The 18,160-nt window shown below is 43.4% G+C and overlaps 1 protein-coding gene across 1 annotated transcript in view; it reads left to right on the forward strand.

The window, feature by feature from the left end:
• LOC144782767 (cholesterol 24-hydroxylase-like) overlaps positions 1 to 18,160 on the forward strand; it is a 356,051-nt gene that overhangs the window by 185,638 nt on the left and 152,253 nt on the right. The window contains exon 7 of the mRNA XM_078662068.1: positions 11,884 to 11,994. Within this exon, the coding sequence (XP_078518194.1) occupies positions 11,884 to 11,994 (111 nt within the window). The remainder of the gene's footprint in view (positions 1 to 11,883; positions 11,995 to 18,160) is intronic.

Here is an 18,160-nt window from a genome sequence, read left to right on the forward strand (position 1 = left end):
TCATGTTCCTCTGTCTCTTGATTTGCACAATAGCAACTTACACACCATGAACTGCTCTTGGGGTTTTCAGAGTTTAAATTTTTGAGATTAGATTTTCTTGTTGCTCGTTTTGTTGTTATTCTTTTTGTTATTGTTCTTTTTGTTGTGTTACTTGTTCTTCTTGTAGTCTTTTTGTCTATGCTCTCCTGTGCCACCACTTCTTCATCTGCAGTCTTCCCTCTCTTTGTGTAAGATGTATGGATCCACTTTTACAATACTTCACACTTCACAGCGGTATTTGCCATCAAGAGGACTTGGTAAGGCCCTTTCAATCGAGTTTTAAGGCAGTTCTTTAAGACATGGTTCAGCATGCTTCAATACAATCCAGTCCCCAGGCTCTAGGTCGTGGCACGGTTCTTCACTTGCTGAAATTGTAGTCAAATTTACCTGGTGACGGATAGAGCATACCAGATCAGCCATAGTATTGAATTAAACCAGAACTAGAACATTAGCAATATTCACAAGAGCAGCTGATGGAATTCCAGAAAATCTATTGGCTCTGACCATTAGTATGTCATGAAGTTACAAGACCATAGTGTTATTGGGCCTGCTTCTCATTCTCAACAATTCCGAACGGTTAGGGCATCTGTCCGTTTCGATGTCGTAGATGTGCACTTCTTTGCTACTCTTACTTTTAAGGTACCATTTGCTCTCTCCACCACTTCTGATTCTTTTGGGTGATATCTACAATGGATTTTTTGCTCAACCTTCAGTGCCAGGCAAATCGTTCTCAAAATCTCATTGTTAAAATAAGTTCCCCTAACTGTTTCTAAAGAACCAAACCATTTGGCAAAGCAAATGTAGGGATCAACTCCCTTAACAAAAGTTTGGCTATAGTGATCTTGAATTTCCAGAAACCCTTAAACCTTATACATGAATTCCCCCCAAAAAGCTCTGCACAAAAATCACGTTAAATCACAATATTTTTCATCAACACCAAAATTTAGAACAACTTTCGCAAATCGCATAAAACAAGAAATCCACAATTGCACACACCACAGAACAATTAACTCACTCCAAACCGCATGCCATACACCATCACAATCCACAAAACACATGCAAAACAACTCACTTCACAAAGTGCCCTATTTATACTCATGTAATGCAACTCCTGAATGCCTCAACAGGACCTGTACACAAGGATAATCCACATGATTCCAGAACATTAATTATAACAATTTCGAAGCTGCAGATTTTATTAAGATTTGGGATCAAATACGTCCTAATTTGCTAATAACCATCCTCTCCTACCACAATCTGTCAGTACTTTGTATAAATAAATTACAGAAGGGCTCGATTTGCTGGAACAGGGCCATGTGAGTCCCAAAGAACAAGTGCACAAGACAAAAAAAGGAAACCTACGTAAGAAAAGATTCAAAGTCCAAATCATAAAGGTTTATTTAAAATTAAGACTCTTTATAGAAGTAAAGGTGAGGTTAGTTAACAATTTCAAATCAGCATCAATAAAGATCACAAGTCTAGAGAAAAAGTCTAAGTATAGAGTCACATAGCTGACTGCATAGAGTCTACTTTCAGAGAAATGAGCATAAGGTTTTACGATTAAAGATTCTCTAAATACAGAATTGAGTAGCAAAATGACATGGACACTGCTCGATCTGAAAGCAAGGAATGGTAGGCATCCCAGTAGAGCCCCTCACTGAAATGGTGTGAAATGAAGTAATAATGACAACAACCAGTATATTTCTATAAACTCATTAAACATTATTTTTCAACATTGCTTGAGATGCCTTCAGAATGCATAATTAATGCTAACCCTTAACGTAAAAACAAGAAAACACCATTACATCTTTGCACATGTTAAATACAATGGACTCTTTATAGTCCTCTATAGGAAGAGCAAAAGTCCTTTGCTTGTTACACGAGTAGGTACAGTTCGAACACAGCTTCAGAGGTAGTCACACAATAAATTAATATTTGGTTTCAGCACAGCACCACAGAACAGCTTCCATTTCAACTATTTTATGAAAAGAAAGGCACACTAGAAGGGAAAACATGCATCCAGAAAACTCTCCATTACAATTTTACAATTTTAAAAGTCATGTTGTCTTCAGCTGTAATAAAGACAGAACATACCGAGTAGATTTGTTTTTGCCGCCGGGTTATGCTAAGGTCAACACACAAAGTGAACATTGAAAGTTTAATTAATAAATCTGATCTCACAGGAGTAGAGCTGTGGTCTTTATTCTGAACTGCAACGTTAAGAGGCTCAGAGCGCACCAATTCATAATCCCCTGGTTATGCGTTGTGCTTTGTGGTAGCGGATCAATGTGCTCGCATGAAGCAAGGGCAGACACGTTTGCTTTTCAGGAGGGAGAAGCCTCCAGAATCTACTCTTTATTCCAGGAAGAGATGACTCAAACGTCCTTGAGTAGGACCAAGGCACAGAATTTGAAACAATTGATCTATATTTCTAAACGTCACGTGAATCAAAAACTTCATGCGAGCACATTGATCCGCTACCACAAAGCACAACGCATACCCAGGGGATTACGAATTGCCCTCAAGCCATCCCTCTGTAAAAATTCAAAAGCCTTCCAAGACAAGTGGTACGCCATTTTGAATAGATGTTCGTTGGATCTAATCTTATTGATCATAGAAGAGCTTTCACTTATCTTAATACAATTGACGAAAGAGATGGATGAACTTACAGAAGAGCTATCAAAAATGATGACTGCAGATGAACTAGACACAGTCTTAAAGGATGCAAAAGAACAAATAGATCGCCATACCCAAGAAGTGAATGAACGAAAAATAAGAAAATTCTAACGGGATACGCTTGACTACAAGCTTGGGGAGGTGTACACATGGGCAGATGTGTACGCCCAGAGAAGGAGAAACCGCCCCTATACCCCATTCACTGACACCTCTTCATCAGGAAGCAATGCCACGAACAAACCACCACCTAATAATAACTATCCACCGAGAAAGGCACCACAGTCTTTTCAAGCCAAGGTATCAATAGTCACGAAAGAGGGAGCAACAGCGGTAGAAAAACCGACGACTTCAGCAGTTATCAGTACCACAGATGAGCATTTTTTAGAAGTAGGCCCAGACCAACAAGAAGATCCAGGTGGAGAAAAGGAGCCTCCAAATACAAGAAGCGTTACGACAAAGATAAAGGAGAAAGACAAAAAGAAAACTACACCCAAGAACACTTAGTGATTAACATATCCAAGTATAAGCTAACAGCACAAGAACTAGTAGTATTGGAGAAAGGTACCTCCTTCGTTCCGACAACCTTCACTAACTCACTTGAACTTGAGATTAGTCTCTTCAAATTGATGTGCTAATTGAGGTTGCGCTATTTCTTTGATCATGTAGTCGATAAACCCATAATAACGGAACAGGATCAACTCAAAGGATTACGAGCAAAAAGTACTTTTATGGCTCCAATGAGCCATAAGACCTTAGATTTGTTTGAAACTATGGTAAAGCAAGATCTGAGCAGGATCAAATTCGATAAAAAATCAAGAAGAAACCTTACCAACAAGGACATGGACACTCTAAAGAAATTGGCACACAATAAGGATATTGTTTGCACAAAAGCAGATAAGGGCGAGACCTGGTCATAATGGATGCTACCATGTACCAACAGAAGCTAGAAGAACATCTAGCCGATTCTAACACCTATGCAGCGTTAAACTCGAATCCTACTCAAGAATATGCCAAAAAACTGACAGAACTGGTTGGCCGAGCCAGGGAGAACGGTACCATCAATGATAAAATGAAGAATTTTTTGCTCAAAGAGAATCCTAGCAGCCCGACGTTTTACATGATGCCGAAGGTGCATAAAAACCTATGGGATCCCCCATTGCGTCCCATTGTATCCACGAGAAATAGCATTCATGAAGCTACTGGTCAACTTATTGATAAGTGAATGCAACCAACAGTACAAAACATGACTACGTATATCAGGGATTCCACTTATTTTCTAACTAGACTAAATCTTTTGAAAATAGGAGTGAATGAAGAACTACTATTATGTACGGCTGACGTAAAGTCTTTATACACTTCAATACCCCATGGAGCTGGAATCGAAGCGATGGAGGAAGCAATCTTGTCGACAGACTATAATGAATCAATGCAAATTTTCTTGATGGAATTGATAATCTTTACGCTATATCATAGCTATTTTAAGGTCAACAACAGGTGGTACCAACAATTAGTTGGAACTTCAATGGGCAACTGCGCAGCCCCTGTATATGCAAATCTATACATGAAGGCATACGAGGAACAACATATACTGAATAATCCAACATGGACCAATAACTTGAAAATGCTAGTTCGTTACATTGATGACGTATTTATCATATGGAAGAACACTGAAGAATCACTCCAACAGGCGTTAACTGAACTAAATTCTAAGAATGAGAGAATAGAACTTACCTGGGAAATCTCTAAGTCTTCAATCACCTTTTTGGATGTTCGAGTGAATCTGCATCAAGGCAAGATAGAAACGGAGATACATAGGAAACAAATGACAGAAATAATACTGTTCATTTCCAAAGTTTTCATCAGGATTCGTTAAAAACCCACCTACCTACATCCCAGATGATGAGGGCTAAAAGAATCACCTCTAAAACAAACAAAGTTGAAAGTACATTAAAAACTATGGGCGAGAGATTTCGTAAGAGAGGATATCCAGCCACCCTGATTGAACAATCCATTGAGAAGGTCAAATGTATTTCTAGATCAGAACTAATGAAGACACGAGTCAAAACAAAACAGGAAAGAATGACTGTAGTATCCAAATACTCTACGATGAACCATAAATTCAAGAAAATCATACGTACTCATTGGAATATCTTACGAGCAGAAACTGACTTTGATAAAAGTTTTGAGCAGCAGCCTATTTTTGCTTTCACCAGAGGCAAAAATCTTGGTGAACTACTAAAACAAAGAAAACCCAAAGATGAAACATACCGAGGAACCAGACCTTGCCTACAATGTGGGCATTGTAACAATATTATTAGAGGAAATGTAATCACACATCCAATGAAAGGACACATCATCAAACTCCGTGTAAATGCGACCTGCGACACGGCTAATGCCATCTATATGCTGAAATGTCCCTGCGGGAAGGCTTATGTAGGGAAGACCACCCGTAAGTTGAAGACACGATTAAATGAGCACAAATCAAATATCAGGACTGGCAACGTCAAGTCATCTGTAGCAGCACATTTTAAGGAAGAAAAGCACAATGTGTCTCAATTTCAATTCACAGTTCTGGAAGTGATTGAAAAAACTGAAGGACGGGACAATAACAGATTTCTACTTCAGAGGGAAAATGGTTGGATATACTTGTTGAACTCACACAAGCCCTTCGGGCTTAATGATCGCGTTGAATTTACCTGCTACCTATAGACATTTTCAATAATCTTACTTAAGCACATGTGTGCCAAGCCTTACCTACGTTAATGGATGTAGGAGTCATCTGTCCCAAACATCTGATTTGGTTTTATTTATTGTTTCTATAATTGTGTTGTCACGCATTATTATTTTCATTATTTTCATCATAAACACATCTCTTAGGGATAATGCAGTTTAGTTCGAATGCACTGATCTCCGTTTTTTTTTAAACTGTTTACTTTTTATATTTCACCACATTGATATCTTTATTGATTCACTCTTGTGAACTTCCACACAACATCAGAAGATAGAGACTCGCTCCTATTGGCTGTAGTCCCGATCACGTGATCGGAGACACAACCAATGAGAGCGAAGCATAAGAAATAGTTTTTGTAATGTTGAGATAAAGCGCGAGTCATTGGACCGGCATCGCGCTAATGCCGGAATACTTTCGTGGAACAGCAAACAGGATAGAGAAGACGTTTTTGCACGTCTATTAAGTGAGTAATACGGAGATATGAATGGGATGACATATAGACAGGAGCGGAACCCTTTGAAACAGTAGTTTTCTATAATGATTTTTTCGTTTTTTCTTGCCAGTTTTGACATAGTGTTGTGTTCAATGCAAGTAGTGTAAAGAGGAAGTAAAGTGAGTGCCTATTAGGCGTTTTTCTTGTTATATCAGTGCACTAGAGCACGCACACACCTGGGTGTTATCACAGATGGTCACATTTTTGGCACAATGTATAATCAGCATCATGAACATGCATGAATGTTTGTGTTGATATTTTATTACTTTATCACTGATACAGAGTATTGTTATGCCTTGTTTCAGCTCATATGGTCCCAGATGAAGGTCATAGCGACCGAAATGCATTGGACTGACTAAAGAATACACATGTATAAATAAGATGTCTAATCAATGAACATAATCAGTAAAAGAAAGAATTTTTTGAGAAAATAAAGAAATGAACATTTGAAAACTTGTGTGGAGTGAACTTTAGAGGAACTCTGGGTAGTCCCCAGTAGGATCTAACAGCAGTGCATCAAGGGATGCTTTCACTTTTCTAGTGGGAAGCACAACTTTGGAGTCTTTATTCTGAAAACATGCTTTCTCCCTATTGGCCAAAGAGTACATTAATGATATTTACACAGAAAGGCTGCAGGGATAACAGCCTCCCCTAAAGTCCCAATATTGATTTTACCATTCTCCTTGTCTTGTGCATTTTCTCTCTTGTGTTCTCTTTATGTCTGTCTTCTATTTCCTTTTCTCTCTGTCATTCCCACACACTCCTTCTCTTTACTGGCATCTCTCAGTCTCCCCAATCTTTTTTTCACACACTCACCTTCCTTCTACTTTTCCTTCCTTTCATCTCCCACTTTCATCCTTTTCTCTTCTTTCTCTCTGGATCTAATAAGTATATATTTCGTTTTTCTCTCATTTCTAGTTCTTATAATTTTGCTGTTTCCTCATCAAACAATATTATATGTTCCACAATACAATGATGAATACAAGACATAGGCATACATTATTCAAGCGAAATTGCGATCGCAATCGCTGCGAAACAGCGATTGCAATTTCCGCTCCCGCAATTCATCAACTACAAAAGCAGCAAATAGCGAATTCACAAAACAAAGAATCGCAAAACCATTTGGTAACCCCCATTGCGATTCCTTAACAGCGATTCTCCACATCTTCTGCAAAATAAAATGCGAATTCGCAAATATATTGCGAAATCGCAAAACAATCGCTATTCCAATTCATCAAAAATCGCAAATTGAGAAAATACCCAAAATCGCTAAAATCGAGTCACAATTTAAGGAGAAGCTAAACCAGGTGGTAACCATGAAGTCCAATTTGAAGAAAAAAAAATGCAAACAAGAATCAGGTGTAGGGTAAATCAAACACACTTAAGGAGACTCAGTAGGAGCATGAGGAAAGTCACAATGCCAGGTCTCCACATCGTGGCAAGGCGGCTGAGGCTCCAGGCTGCAGCCCAGAACCGACGCAGGATCCAGGAGCGCATCTTCCGGCTGCGGATTACACTCCTGGGCCAGATTTAGGAGGAGATCTACTCCAAATACAGGCTGAATGGGGCAATGATAAATAATCTCATCAGAGACCTTGACCCCTTGATGCAGCACCCAACACGTAGGACCAATGCCGTGCCCACCCATGTCCAGGTCGTGTGCTGCCTGCACCTCCTGGCCTCCGGAAGCTTCCAGGGGATAGTCGCATATGCAGGGGGCATATCACAGAGTACACTGTCATGCTGCCTACAGAGTTTCATGGACACAATGCTGAGCCAGATACACCACTACATCACCTTCCCAACAACCCAACAGGACTTAATGCAAACAAAACTGGACTTCTATCACACCGCCCATTTCCCCCATGTAATTGGCTGCATTGACTGCACCCACATTCACGTCTGTCCACCTGCAGAGACCGAATACATGTACCGGAACCGCAAGTCATACCACTCACTGAACATCCAGATCGTCTGCAATGCGAAGACCATCATCACAGACATTGTGGCCCAATATCCGGGGAGCACGCATGATTCGTTCATCTTCCGGCACAGCGGCATACACACCCGCTTGGCCAGGGGTGAATTTGGCGAAGAACATCTCCTAGGTAAGTACACATGCCCACATACAGAATGTCAAGCCAATGTTGCTGCGCATACCAGGCACTGACCCTCTGCTCCTACCTTCAGGTGACAGCGCCTACAGCCTCCGTGAATACCTCCTCACCCCATACCTCAACCCTGCGACACAACAGGAACGGCGCTACAATGCTGCGCACATACACACCAGAAATGTTATTGAGCGGACATTTGGCATGTTAAAGAGTCGATTCTGCATCCTCCACAAGACTGGCGGGGCCCTCAAATACCGGCCTGAGGTCTGCTGCCGCATCGTGGCCGTGTGTGCCATAATCCACAATATTGCCACCAAGCAGAGAATACCTGTGGAGGTGTCTGGTAGTGAGTCGGAGGGGGACAACCTGCCACCCGCACATGTGCATCATGCACGCGGGGAGAATCCTGCTGAAGGACACAGGCGCCACAACAACATCACACTGAACTATTTCTAGTGCACCAATACCCCGCAAACAACACTGCACTCATGCATGCCACTAGAATTAATGACATGAGGAAGATTTGTGTTCAAAATAAATTCTTATTTTTTTGGTCAACAAGCTCTAGATGTGCTTTAAATCAGCAAAAATGTGTGCAACTGTATTAAGTCATACAGGCTCTTGTATCCAGAGCAGGCGTGCGTGGTTACCACACCATGGCACTGCCAGTAATGTATAGTCAGTCACTGGCGCCTCCTGCCGGACGCACCCTGTCGCCTCTCCAACTCCACGTTGGGAGTGTCCGGCCGTGATGCAGTATTGGGCCTGGAACTGCTGCACCTTTCAGGTAGCACTGGCACAGACAGGCTGCTCAGGCTCGATGTACCCTCACTGGCATCATCACCCCCCCTTGCATGGCCATGGCCACACACCTGTTGGTTCTCCACGGCGGTGGTGACCTGCTCCAGGGCCCTTGCGACATCTTGGCAGCATTGTAAAATCTGTAGCTGCATGGCCAGTGACCTACGCGACAACTGTGAAGTGGAATTCCCAATGAGGTGGTTTGACCGGGTGTAGGCAGATAGCCGTGTCAGCAGCTGGCGGTGGCGTCGGTGGGTGATGTCCTGCTGCGCCACCATTAGTTGGTTACTCTCTTTCACAGCTGCGGTTAGCTCCTGCACACTTTAAGTAAGTTGGTTAATGTTGCGTGCAGTTTTGTACAGCTGCAGCTCCATGGCTGCCATGTGCTGTGCCTGCTTGCGGTGCACAGCAAGCATCCGAGCTTCAATTCCTAGCCCTAGGTTTTGTGTCCGTTGCTCCATGTCTGGTGGTGTGGCCACAGAGCGCTGCTGCCTCATCCTGCCGCTTGCCTGGGACCGCACAGTGGCTGTGCGGCGTGTCAGCCTCCTGGGTGGTGGTGGGATCTGTTCCACTGCCATGCGTGACGCCTGGGGTGGTTGAGCTCCTCCTATAGCTGCAGGGGTGGCCCTGTGCATATGGGAAGATGCTTGTCCAGGTGGTGGTGCAGGTGATGGTCCAGGTGCTGGTGCAGGTTCAGGTGCATGTGATGGTCCAGGTGCTGGTGCTGTTTGGCTCTCTCCCTCTGTCTCATCTGGAGTCTCCACGATGTGGAGTGGCTCGCTATCAGACGTCTCAGCATCTGCAGCACCTGTGATGTGAATGAGTGCATAATTAATTATATGATTCAGGCACCTGGGATGTAGCAACATGCATGCCGGCTTGCATTCCCTGACTGGCTTTAGGGGTATGTTTCACTTGACTATTCTGGCTGTGTGTGGCTATCAGGGCACATTGTCACACTACAGGTCCACAATGCAATTGGGCGTTTGGGATGGGCAGGGACTGCATTACTGGGGTTGCCAATATGGCTTGCTCTGGGGGCATGGGCATTGTTAAGGGAAGGGGTCACAGTTGCATGGCTCTTACCTTGTGATTGGTGTGTGGCACGGGAGCTGTCTAGCTGAGTGACCCCCACGCAGGCTGCAGAGTTGATGGTGTCCTCCACCAAGTCCTCCAGTGGTGTGTTAGCAGGAACTGTGGAGTCTCCTCCTCCCATGGCCAGTCTCTCCGCAATGCGCTCCTTGGCACGGCCTCTGAGGTCGTACCACCTCTTGTTGAGGTCATCAATTGACCGCTGTGTCACTCCAATGGCTTTGACCTTTGCCCTGATGCGCAGCCAGATGCGCCTTTTGGTAGCCTCTGGCACCTTCCGGGACAGCTTACCAAACAGCCGGTCATGGTCCCTGCTGACTCCCTCTATTAAGTACTCCAGCTCTTGTTCAGAGAACTTGATTTTTTGCTTCCTGCCTGTGTCACTGGATCCTGCTGCATCCTGGGACATTCTGGTATAAATGTGTGTCCTGTCTTGGGACTGCAGGGTGTGTCTCCTGGAGCTCAGTGCTGTGCCTCCTCCTCTATCCAGCTCTGTGTTCCAAATGAGGCATGGAGCTGCCTACTTCCTGGTTGTGATGTCATCATTGGGCTCAACATGCGACTTTCCGGTTTTGCGATCTCGCAATCTGCGAGATCGCTATTTGCGATTTCGCTATTTGCGAAATCGCAATTTGGGGTTGAGAAGCAGCAAATTCTGCGATTAAATAGCGATTTTGGGTAATTTGCATACGGCGATTGTGGCAATTTTGATGATACATCCCATTCTGCGAATTCTAGATAGCGATTCGGTATTTTTTCGCTATTTAGAATTCGCACAGTGGGTGCTTGATGCATCTGGGGGATAATGAGTTACTCAATCATTCCTGATTGAGTACAACTGGAGACCTTCGTGCCAGCCATAGTGGATGGCTTTCCATCAGTTGTTGCCCCTCTATTAGCATTAGAATCTGTGGCTTAAATGACATCGGCAAGGGCCACATTAACCCAATGAGCTGTTTCAAAAGAGAGGGTGGAAGAGGAGGAAGGTGACGAGTGACAGAAAACAATATGTGGAGTAGCAAAAGAGGGGAAAAATAACAGCAAAAAAGAGAAAGGAAAAACATGATGCTTGGAAGAGCAGCAAAGAGAAAAAAGCAACATAATATTAGGACAGAACATGGTCATGTGATGAATGAAAATGGTATAGATATCAGCCTAATTTGGTGGCTGATCGCTCTTTTGAAATAACCCCAGAATTTAGGTAGTCAAGGTTAAGTGCTGCCTGAAAGAAAGTCAGCCGTGTGGTCACCTACACATGTACACATGAAAACTGCATACAAATGGTGAACTAGTGGGACTAAGCACTGGCAGCTTGACAGACCAGGCACAAAATGATCTCACCATGATGTTGGTGAATATCAGTAGCTTTGAATCAGCTAGATTTTTTAAATCCTCCAGACACCGCTGGTCATTGTGCTGTTGTCGCTGATATGAAGCTGACATATATATTTCATGAGGACTGCTTTTGTAGTGGAATATTCTCAGATGCATTATAATTTTCTTTATGTGTCAGTGAAGTTAATGAAGTTTCCATTATTTGGCACCACCACATTTCCTAAATCTGGGTTTTGGGAGGACAAGATATAAAAGGGTCAAATGGTTTATTAAGTAGTTTATAGAAAAAGTACCAGTGATAGGAAAAAGAGCAAAGAAAAGAAGGCAAGTGTTGATGGATGCAAAGGACTCTATACGGTCCCCCTACCTAGCCTTCTCCCCTTATATTTCATTCTCAAAGAAATTTACTGCATGAGCCACAAAGTCAATATGATTATCTGTCTACATTGGCATCCTAATTTAGCGATTTGCTGTGATTTGTTCTCCAGTCACCATGGACAACTGCAGATTAGTAACGTGTTTGCATGAATGTCTGCCGGGATTTCTATTATGAAGTAATAAGCAAATGTAGCGGATAGTAATCAGGTCTCTCCATGTCACAGGTGGCGTTTGGCCTGGAACTAGATGCACTGCATGATGACAGTACCCCATTTCCAAGAGCCATTACCATGGTCATGAAAGGAATGATTGAGATCCGCAATCCTATTTCGCAGGTTTGTAGCTTTTTTATTGTATATTACTATTATTTTCTGAAGTGAGAGTCTGCAGTTGGATCTATGAAGGAAATCACTGTGGAGGAATAAAAATAAGAATGAAATATCAAGAAGAGAGGTAGGGAGAATATCTGACACTCTTGTTCCCCGGTCAATAATCAATAAACAAAAGAAGAGTGTCTGGGAGAAAAATAGAGAAGAAGAACTACGCTTGGAGCTCAGTAACAACCACACTAGGATGTTTTGGAAGGCCCTCACTCACCACCTAGTGATGACATGCTTCATCATCGGGCCCCACCAAAGAGACCGAGTGTCTCTTTGGTGTGCTGCAACGCCAGGATTACTGCGGAGCTGGATGGTGAATATAGGGCGTGTTGAGTGAAAATGAAAAAATTAGTGAGTGATGAGGGTATTTATAAAAATTGTCAGTAGTGTATCTGAAGCAATTTTATTAATGATCACTAAAGACAGAAAATTTAAAATGTATTAAAGGATCCAGTCCACTTTTAATTGAATGGTGGGATCCTAAAGAGTAGTCAACATGTTTCTTGCCATCGAAACGGTGTCAATTTACCCGGCAATTCTTCAGGACTGGGTGTGATAAACCCTGGCGGTATGGGCACTCTAAGGCCCACCCTTACCTAGGGACGTGAGATGTGAAAATTATAAAAAATGTGAAAAAGTGCAAAAAAATTAGGAATAAAGGATTAATTCCTAATTTACTCCTGGTTTAGGAGGCTTCAACTGATCGTTTCTGCACCTGAAAGGTAAGGGACAGAGACACAGATAGGACAGGACAAACATTTAGAATTACTCCTTGTTGCCAACACTGGTTTATGGTGAAATTGGTGCTCCAAACGTGAAAGACACTCTAGCTGTGGAAAAATAGCGCTATGTTTAACACCGCCTAGTAGCCACGGGTTCGCAAGGGCTATAAGAGGTGTTGTGTACTATTTGTGGTACGAGCTAGTAGTGACTAAGGGATAAAAACAAGTGAAGATCTTCCAAAAAAGATCGACATTTTTGCGATCAAATTAAAATATGTACACATGATCATCAAGTTAAAAGGGTCTCACTTTTGAGGTGTTAAGAATAAACACCATAGGTCTCAGGAGGGGGGTGGGAGCGTATTTGGCACACCCTATATCATGACATAACACAAGAAAAACAAAAACCGGCATTGGAATCATGATTGCCCCAAATGGTTGGCCGTGCGCGATCAATACTTAGCTCATTGCAGGCAAGTTGTTCCTACTTACGCCCTCGAAGCTCGGCACCCGTAGTGTACCTACGTCGCCCTTCTACCGGACCCCGACGATAAGTGAGTGGGTTCCGTATGTTGTTTTTAATGCAGCGAGGCAGGGCGGCAAATACTTCCGGGTGGGCGTGGCCTGGTGGCGTGGTAAGACGTCACGTAGGCGTCTCTACACGCGGGCGTCCCATTGGTCGTTGTCTCGTGGGTCTGCCCGGTAAGGGTGCCTTTCTGTTGCCTGGGTAGCCGCCGCGGTAACAGTGAAAGGACGCTTCCGGGTGGGTGTGGTCACGTAACCTCATCACGGAGGCGTCGCTAGGCGGCAATAGTCCATTGGTTGGCGGTGACGTGCTGTAAAGCCCTCCTCGTCCGAGGAAAGGCGTCTGTGGTTACCAGGGTAACAGTGCTCCTAGAGATACAGACGTATTACCGGGGTAACAGTGCTCCTAGAGATATAGACGTATTACCGTCATGGTTATTAAGCCTGACTGGTTGTGTAGAGGTAAAAAGAGGGAGGTATAGCTGATAAATAATGACCTTCACATGAGGGTCAGGGGAGTTATTTTTATTTTTAGAGGCTCAGACAAATCAATGAATGAAAAGAGGCTCAGACAAATCAATGAATGAAACACTAATATCACAGGACTCTGATTCATTTGATTACTGTATTCCAAGGAATATCATCATTTAAACCAAGAAGATGGGTGCCCAATCGGTAGACCCATCTCTGTTCTTTTTCAAAAAGAAGGTTTGTGATGTTTTTTGTGCCCCTTACATGCTCAATAATGGTCCACCGCATGTCGTTGGGGGTGTGGTTGTGATCCAGGAAATGGCGACTCAGTTTTGTTGTTAGTTTTTTACACCTGATATTGGAACGGTGTTCTCCTATTCTTTGCTTAACTTTGCGGGTGGTCATTCCTACGTAACGTAGGTCGCAGGAACACGTGATTAGATAGATAACATTATCCGTGTTACAGTTGGTCTGACATCTTTGTGTCCACGTTTTCCCTGGTTCTAGTTCTAGGGTTTTTGTGTGTGTCGTAAGGTGGCACACACTGCAGTTGGCACAAGGGAAGTGTCCAGTGATTTTCGGTAGACCCCATGTTTCTGTGACAGATCTTTCCGAGGTTGGTGTTTCAATCCTGGGTCGCGTATGTACAAGGCTGTCCCTCAGACTGCGCCCTTTTCTGAAAGAGAACAGTGGTTTCTCCCAGTCAGTTTTGATGCTGGATACAATGCGCCAGTTTCTGTTAATTGATTTCTTCATGTAGTTGGACATGGCATTGTATGTCGTTACGCAGGTCAGTGGTATGGTTTCATTGCTGATGATCTTATCTTCCAGGAGGGACTCACGTGGTTGGTTACGTGCCCTCTTGTACCCTTTATTTAGTATCTGGATAGGGTACCCTCGATATTTTAGCTTTTCTGTTAGTTCTGCCGACTGGGTTCTGAAGTCTTGGAGTTCTGAACAGTTCGGGTGGAAGCTTGTGAATTCGAGAAGGTTGTTACGAGCAGTCGGTTTTTGGTAAGTTTTTGTCAATAGTTTGGAGCCAAAAACCTGTGTCTAGCTTCAAAATCAGCGACATATAACCCCGCTACGCTGGGGGCAAATGTACTGCCCATTGAAGCCCCCGTTGTTTGAAGGTAGAGCTTGTTTCCGTAGGCAAAGAAATTTTCTTTGAGAGCTATAGCGTAGCGGGGTTATATGTCGCTGATTTTGAAGCTAGACACATTACACAACCAAACTGCCCCTGGACGGCCTCAATCAAAATATGGAGGCGTTACATTGATGATGTCCTAATGATATGGACAGGCAGTGATGAGCTACTACAAACCTTTCTGGGTTGGATAAATACACTAGACACCAACCTCAAATTCACCTCTGAACAAAGCAAAAATGAGATCACCTTCCTGGACGTCAAGATCCAGGTTTTTGGCACCAAACTATTAACAAAAACTTACCAAAAACCGACTGCTCGTAACAACCTTCTCGAATTCACAAGCTTCCACCCGAGGCCCCTAAAAGAAAACCTCCCATATGGACAATATTTGCGAATCAGACGCAACTGTTCAGAACTCCAAGACTTCAGAACCCAGTCGGCAGAACTAACAGAAAAGCTAAAATATCGAGGGTACCCTATCCAGATACTAAATAAAGGGTACAAGAGGGCACGTAACCAACCACGTGAGTCCCTCCTGGAAGATAAGATCATCAGCAATGAAACCATACCACTGACCTGCGTAACGACATACAATGCCATGTCCAACTACATGAAGAAATCAATTAACAGAAACTGGCGCATTGTATCCAGCATCAAAACTGACTGGGAGAAACCACTGTTCTCTTTCAGAAAAGGGCGCAGTCTGAGGGACAGCCTTGTACATACGCGACCCAGGATTGAAACACCAACCTCGGAAAGATCTGTCACAGAAACATGGGGTCTACCGAAAATCACTGGACACTTCCCTTGTGCCAACTGCAGTGTGTGCCACCTTACGACACACACAAAAACCCTAGAACTAGAACCAGGGAAAACGTGGACACAAAGATGTCAGACCAACTGTAACACGGATAATGTTATCTATCTAATCACGTGTTCCTGCGACCTACGTTACGTAGGAATGACCACCCGCAAAGTTAAGCAAAGAATAGGAGAACACCGTTCCAATATCAGGTGTAAAAAACTAACAACAAAACTGAGTCGCCATTTCCTGGATCACAACCACACCCCCAACGACATGCGGTGGACCATTATTGAGCATGTAAGGGGCACAAAAAACATCACAAACCTTCTTTTTGAAAAAGAACAGAGATGGGTCTACCGATTGGGCACCCATCTTCTTGGTTTAAATGATGATATTCCTTGGAATACAGTAATCAAATGAATCAGAGTCCTGTGATATTAGTGTTTCATTCATTGATTTGTCTGAGCCTCTTTTCATTCATTGATTTGTCTGAGCCTCTAAAAATAAAAATAACTCCCCTGACCCTCATGTGAAGGTCATTATTTATCAGCTATACCTCCCTCTTTTTACCTCTACACAACCAGTCAGGCTTAATAACCATGACGGTAATACGTCTATATCTCTAGGAGCACTGTTACCCCGGTAATACGTCTGTATCTCTAGGAGCACTGTTACCCTGGTAACCACAGACGCCTTTCCTCGGACGAGGAGGGCTTTACAGCACGTCACCGCCAACCAATGGACTATTGCCGCCTAGCGACGCCTCCGTGATGAGGTTACGTGACCACACCCACCCGGAAGCGTCCTTTCACTGTTACCGCGGCGGCTACCCAGGCAACAGAAAGGCACCCTTACCGGGCAGACCCACGAGACAACGACCAATGGGACGCCCGCGTGTAGAGACGCCTACGTGACGTCTTACCATGCCACCAGGCCACGCCCACCCGGAAGTATTTGCCGCCCTGCCTCGCTGCATTAAAAACAACATACGGAACCCACTCACTTATCGTCGGGGTCCGGTAGAAGGGCGACGTAGGTACACTACGGGTGCCGAGCGTCGAGGGCGTAAGTAGGAACAACTTGCCTGCAATGAGCTAAGTATTGATCGCGCACGGCCAACCATTTGGGGCAATCATGATTCCAATGCCGGTTTTTGTTTTTCTTGTGTTATGTCATGATATAGGGTGTGCCAAATATGCTCCCACCCCCCTCCTGAGACCTATGGTGTTTATTCTTAACACCTCAAAAGTGAGACCCTTTTAACTTGATGATCATGTGTACATATTTTAATTTGATCGCAAAAATGTCGATCTTTTTTGGAAGATCTTCACTTGTTTTTATCCCTTAGTCACTACTAGCTCGTACCACAAATAGTACACAACACCTCTTATAGCCCTTGCGAACCCGTGGCTACTAGGCGGTGTTAAACATAGCGCTATTTTTCCACAGCTAGAGTGTCTTTCACGTTTGGAGCACCAATTTCACCATAAACCAGTGTTGGCAACAAGGAGTAATTCTAAATGTTTGTCCTGTCCTATCTGTGTCTCTGTCCCTTACCTTTCAGGTGCAGAAACGATCAGTTGAAGCCTCCTAAACCAGGAGTAAATTAGGAATTAATCCTTTATTCCTAATTTTTTTGCACTTTTTCACATTTTTTATAATTTTCACATCTCACGTCCCTAGGTAAGGGTGGGCCTTAGAGTGCCCATACCGCCAGGGTTTATCACACCCAGTCCTGAAGAATTGCCGGGTAAATTGACACCGTTTCGATGGCAAGAAACATGTTGACTACTCTTTAGGATCCCACCATTCAATTAAAAGTGGACTGGATCCTTTAATACATTTTAAATTTTCTGTCTTTAGTGATCATTAATAAAATTGCTTCAGATACACTACTGACAATTTTTATAAATACCCTCATCACTCACTAATTTTTTCATTTTCACTCAACACGCCCTATATTCACCATCCAGCTCCGCAGTAATCCTGGCGTTGCAGCACACCAAAGAGACACTCGGTCTCTTTGGTGGGGCCCGATGATGAAGCATGTCATCACTAGGTGGTGAGTGAGGGCCTTCCAAAACATCCTAGTGTGGTTGTTACTGAGCTCCAAGCGTAGTTCTTCTTCTCTATTTTTCTCCCAGACACTCTTCTTTTGTTTATTGAGGAATAAAAATAAACAGCTGTATTATCTCATAGTTAGTGAATCAAAAATGGGTAGATTTTGCCAATGTAAATAAAATTGTCAGCAAGTGTCTCCATGTTGGAGATTCATAATATCGCTTCAGTGTGATGATTCATGAACTGCGTTTGACAGGTTTCGTACATGCTTCACGTACATGCTTTCACAAACATGAATGCGTAAATATTCCCATCACGCAATACTGTATGTATTGTAATTCTATTCATATAGTGCGTACTACCCCTAACGAGGCCTTGAGGTGCTTT

The sequence above is a fragment of the Lissotriton helveticus genome, chromosome 9, assembly GCF_964261635.1.
Source record: "Lissotriton helveticus chromosome 9, aLisHel1.1, whole genome shotgun sequence".
Classification (NCBI taxonomy): Eukaryota; Metazoa; Chordata; class Amphibia; order Caudata; family Salamandridae; genus Lissotriton; species Lissotriton helveticus.